The sequence below is a fragment of the Cryptomeria japonica genome, chromosome 1 (assembly GCF_030272615.1).
Source record: "Cryptomeria japonica chromosome 1, Sugi_1.0, whole genome shotgun sequence".
In the NCBI taxonomy this organism is placed as follows: Eukaryota; Viridiplantae; Streptophyta; class Pinopsida; order Cupressales; family Cupressaceae; genus Cryptomeria; species Cryptomeria japonica.
This window is the reverse complement of record NC_081405.1, coordinates 502,622,968-502,626,307: the sequence shown is the minus strand read 5'-3', so window position 1 is coordinate 502,626,307 and position 3,340 is coordinate 502,622,968. Positions and strand designations below refer to the sequence as shown.

At 37.8% G+C, this 3,340-nt stretch overlaps 1 protein-coding gene across 1 annotated transcript; it reads left to right on the top strand.

Annotated features, from left to right (window-relative positions):
* Positions 1–1,826, top strand: LOC131078160 ((R,S)-reticuline 7-O-methyltransferase). The gene is made up of 3 exons (XM_058015833.2): positions 1–827; positions 960–1,024; positions 1,110–1,826. Exons 1-3 carry the CDS (start codon positions 71–73, stop codon positions 1,407–1,409), a joined length of 1,122 nt encoding a protein of 373 aa, XP_057871816.2. The 5' UTR covers positions 1–70; the 3' UTR covers positions 1,410–1,826.
* Positions 1,827–3,340: the final 1,514 nt, after the last annotated feature.

The following is a 3,340-nucleotide window of genomic DNA, read 5'->3' as shown; positions in this document are numbered from 1 at the left end:
ACCAAATCGCGCTATATATAGAGTAATCCTTGGGCCTTGTAAGCGTGTACCATATCTCAAAGTTGGAAATATGGATGGTCCAGCAGCTGATAAGCCCTGCAACAATGGACAAAACTATGATGGCATGTTCGAGAGCGAGGAAGAAAAACTCGCCGGACAAGCGGAGGCATGGAAATACACATTTGCATTTGTGGACTCTTTGGCAGTCAAGTCCGTCGTTCTGCTCGGAATCCCCGACATCATTGCGCGCCATGGCCCCAAAGCAACGCTCTCCCTCTCGCAAATCGCAGCAGAGCTTCCCACCAAAAAGCCCGACGTCGATTGCCTTTTCAGGATCCTGCGCTTCCTAGTTGCCAAGAATTTTTTCAGGGCCGAAACGAGCGGGGGCGCGAATGAAGTGAGCTACGGCCTAACGCCCGCTTCTAAATGGATGCTAAAAGACGGCACCGCGGCGCCGTCGCTCTCCATGGCTGCCATGCTACTCATGCAGAACGACGTGACGAGCGTGGCGCCGTGGCACCGTTTCAACGAGTGCGTCCTCGATGGCGGCGTGGCCTTCGAGAAGGCCAACGGCCTTCATATTTGGGACTACGCGGCGGCGCACCCTGATTACAACCGCCTCTTCAATCAAGCCATGGCTTGCAACGCCAACATCGTGATGAAGGCCATCTTGTCAAAATACGAGGGATTTCGGAGCTTGAATTCCTTGGTGGACGTCGGAGGCGGTATCGGAACGACCGTTGCAGAGATCGTGAAGGCTCATCCAACTATAAATGGCATCAACTATGATCTCCCCCACGTCATATCTACGGCTCCCCATTTCCCGGGTATAAATAATTTGACTATACTGCTTGTAACAACAAAGCGGGTGGCCTTAAATGGACTCGTTTTTTCTTAGATTGACTCAAAATGATATCTCTATCTTTTAATTTTTTAATTTTTTTTTGCTCATTATGCAGGGGTAAAGCATGTTGGAGGAGACATGTTCAGAGAGGTGCCATCCGCAGACGCTGTATTCATGAAGGTCGGTGGATCAAATTCGGTGCTTGTTTTTGTATGGAGGAGGGTTTCTCAATGGATCTTTTGATTATTTTGTTGTAATTTTGCAGTGGATAATGCATGACTGGGGGGACGAGGACTGCGTAAAGATTTTGAAGCAATGCAGAAAGGCGATTCCAGAAACAGGGAAGGTAATCATTGTGGATACGGTTCTGAACGCCCGAGAGAAAACGGCGCTGGATCCTAGTTTGGGTCTTGTGTTTGATCTGGTAATGATTGCGCATACCTCTGGTGGGAAAGAGAGAAGTGAGGAGGATTGGGAGAATCTGTTGAAGGAAGGAGGATTTCCTCGTTTTAATGTCATTGCCATACCAGCATTGCAGTCTGTAATTGAAGCTTTTCCTTATTAGCCGCTCTGTGTACCTAAGGCTGTAAAACCCACCATTGAAATGGAGGTATTTTGTAGCTCGTACAATTTCTAAGCATAGTTTCCCTGTTAACGCGGAACAGATTGCCTTAGCTTAAGGAAGATATCGTTGTGAAAACCACCTTGGGAATACAGCCCGCCCGTGAAGTGTAGTTGGAGAGAAGCATGGGATCCATTTGTCGTCCACAATAAAACCGCCAAAAAAATCTGCACCAAGTACTGAAAATCGTTTTCTATCTTGTGTTATATATAAGTAACATATGGGACCCACCAAGATAGGACAACTGAACACCGTGGTGATAATGAAGAGGGCTTTGTCCGCATCTATTACTTTTGGTTCCTTAATCGTATTTGAATGTTATATGATCCAATGGGAGGCTCCTCATTGTTATTATTTTCACAGTGTCTCACAGAGTTCTGACAAATTTTGTTCGTGTGAAATGATGGGATATAGACATAGTACTATATTCATCTCTTTTTATTTTAACAATTTTTTTTTATGAAATTATCTTTAAATATTTGAATCTTGACGTCTGTAAGAATGATTCTCCACTCAAAAATATATCTATTTTTTTATTTTAATAATTTTTAAAGTCTACTTTAAGCATTGATGTATTATAAACAAAATTATCTTTAAATATTCTAATCTAAATTCTTGTCAAAGTGATTTAAAAAGATTGATAAATATAAAAAGATCTAAAATTATCTTTAAATATTCTATTAAGGTCTCTATCAAATTAACATAAAGAAGATATGCTAGTAAAAAGAGATCTAGAAATATATTTAGATTTTCAAATCAAAGTCACATTAAAAAAATCTATTGAATAAATAACTTTAAATAATACTTCCATTTCTTTAAGCATATTTTGAAAGTAAGGCGATTCTTTTAAAACTAATAACAAGGACATTACTAATCATCTTTAGTGTGACACTCAAAATGTATATATATATATATATATATATATATATATATATATATTATGTTTTACAAAAATATATATTTCATTCGTGTATTATCTTTGTAAGCAATGCTTTGAAAATGCAAATGAAAACTAATGCAAGAAACATGATTTCTAGTCATAGAAAAAAAATTAAAAACAACATAATAACATCAAATCAACTCAAAATGTTATTCATGATTCCATTGTGATTTGATTTACTCCTTGACTAGTTGAACAACTCACAAAAGAGATTAAAAACTACACAATAACATCAAAATCAACTCACCAAACCCCCCTAGCCCCTCTCATTATTGAATGCATTGTTAAAGAACCAGAGGTAGACAAGAATGAGAATGTTTCGGAGGACTTTGCTTCCTTGTGGTCTACTAGGTTGGAGTGGACTCCGAACAACCCTATTGACCACCTCTTCTACCCCTTCATTTGGCTCCCCTCCCCCTTATATGGATGATAAAGATCAAAGGGTTTAGGTGGTAGCCAACGATTTAATAGAGAAACTTGAGAAATGGAAAAGGATAAGGATAGAAGAAGAATTTCACATATTAATTAAAAATTATGTTATTTTTTATATAGTTTTTAAATAGCCATACATTGTGGTTTTGAGTTTAATTTTAATTAAAAAATAATAATTAACCTACTCTTTATTGCAATAAGTTTAGTAAGTTTAGTAAGTTTAGTCCATTCCATATGCAAGTTGATTGCCACGTTTGAAAATTAATTTATTCAATATTAAATTTCCCCTTTGTTCATTGAATATTTTCGATTCTAACAAAATTAGTTTTGGATCAAATCAAATAAAATGATTGCTACAACGCCTTTAAACGGAGTCAAAGTCTTGAATGGTGGATGTTGCAAGATTAACCATGTAACGAGGAAGCCATAAATCCATCTTCTAGAACGTTTAAAACATTTTATAAAAAAAAAAACATTTCTTATTCCCAAGATTATGCCACTC

Bases quoted from the DNA above. Each gene is read 5' to 3' on its own strand.
- LOC131078160 (XM_058015833.2), top strand. From the start codon at position 71: ATGGATGGTCCAGCAGCTGATAAGCCCTGCAACAATGGACAAAACTAT. The intron at 828-959 runs GTATAAATAATT...CTCATTATGCAG, and splicing joins TACGGCTCCCCATTTCCCGG to GGGTAAAGCATGTTGGAGGA. The intron at 1,025-1,109 runs GTCGGTGGATCA...GTAATTTTGCAG, and splicing joins CAGACGCTGTATTCATGAAG to TGGATAATGCATGACTGGGG.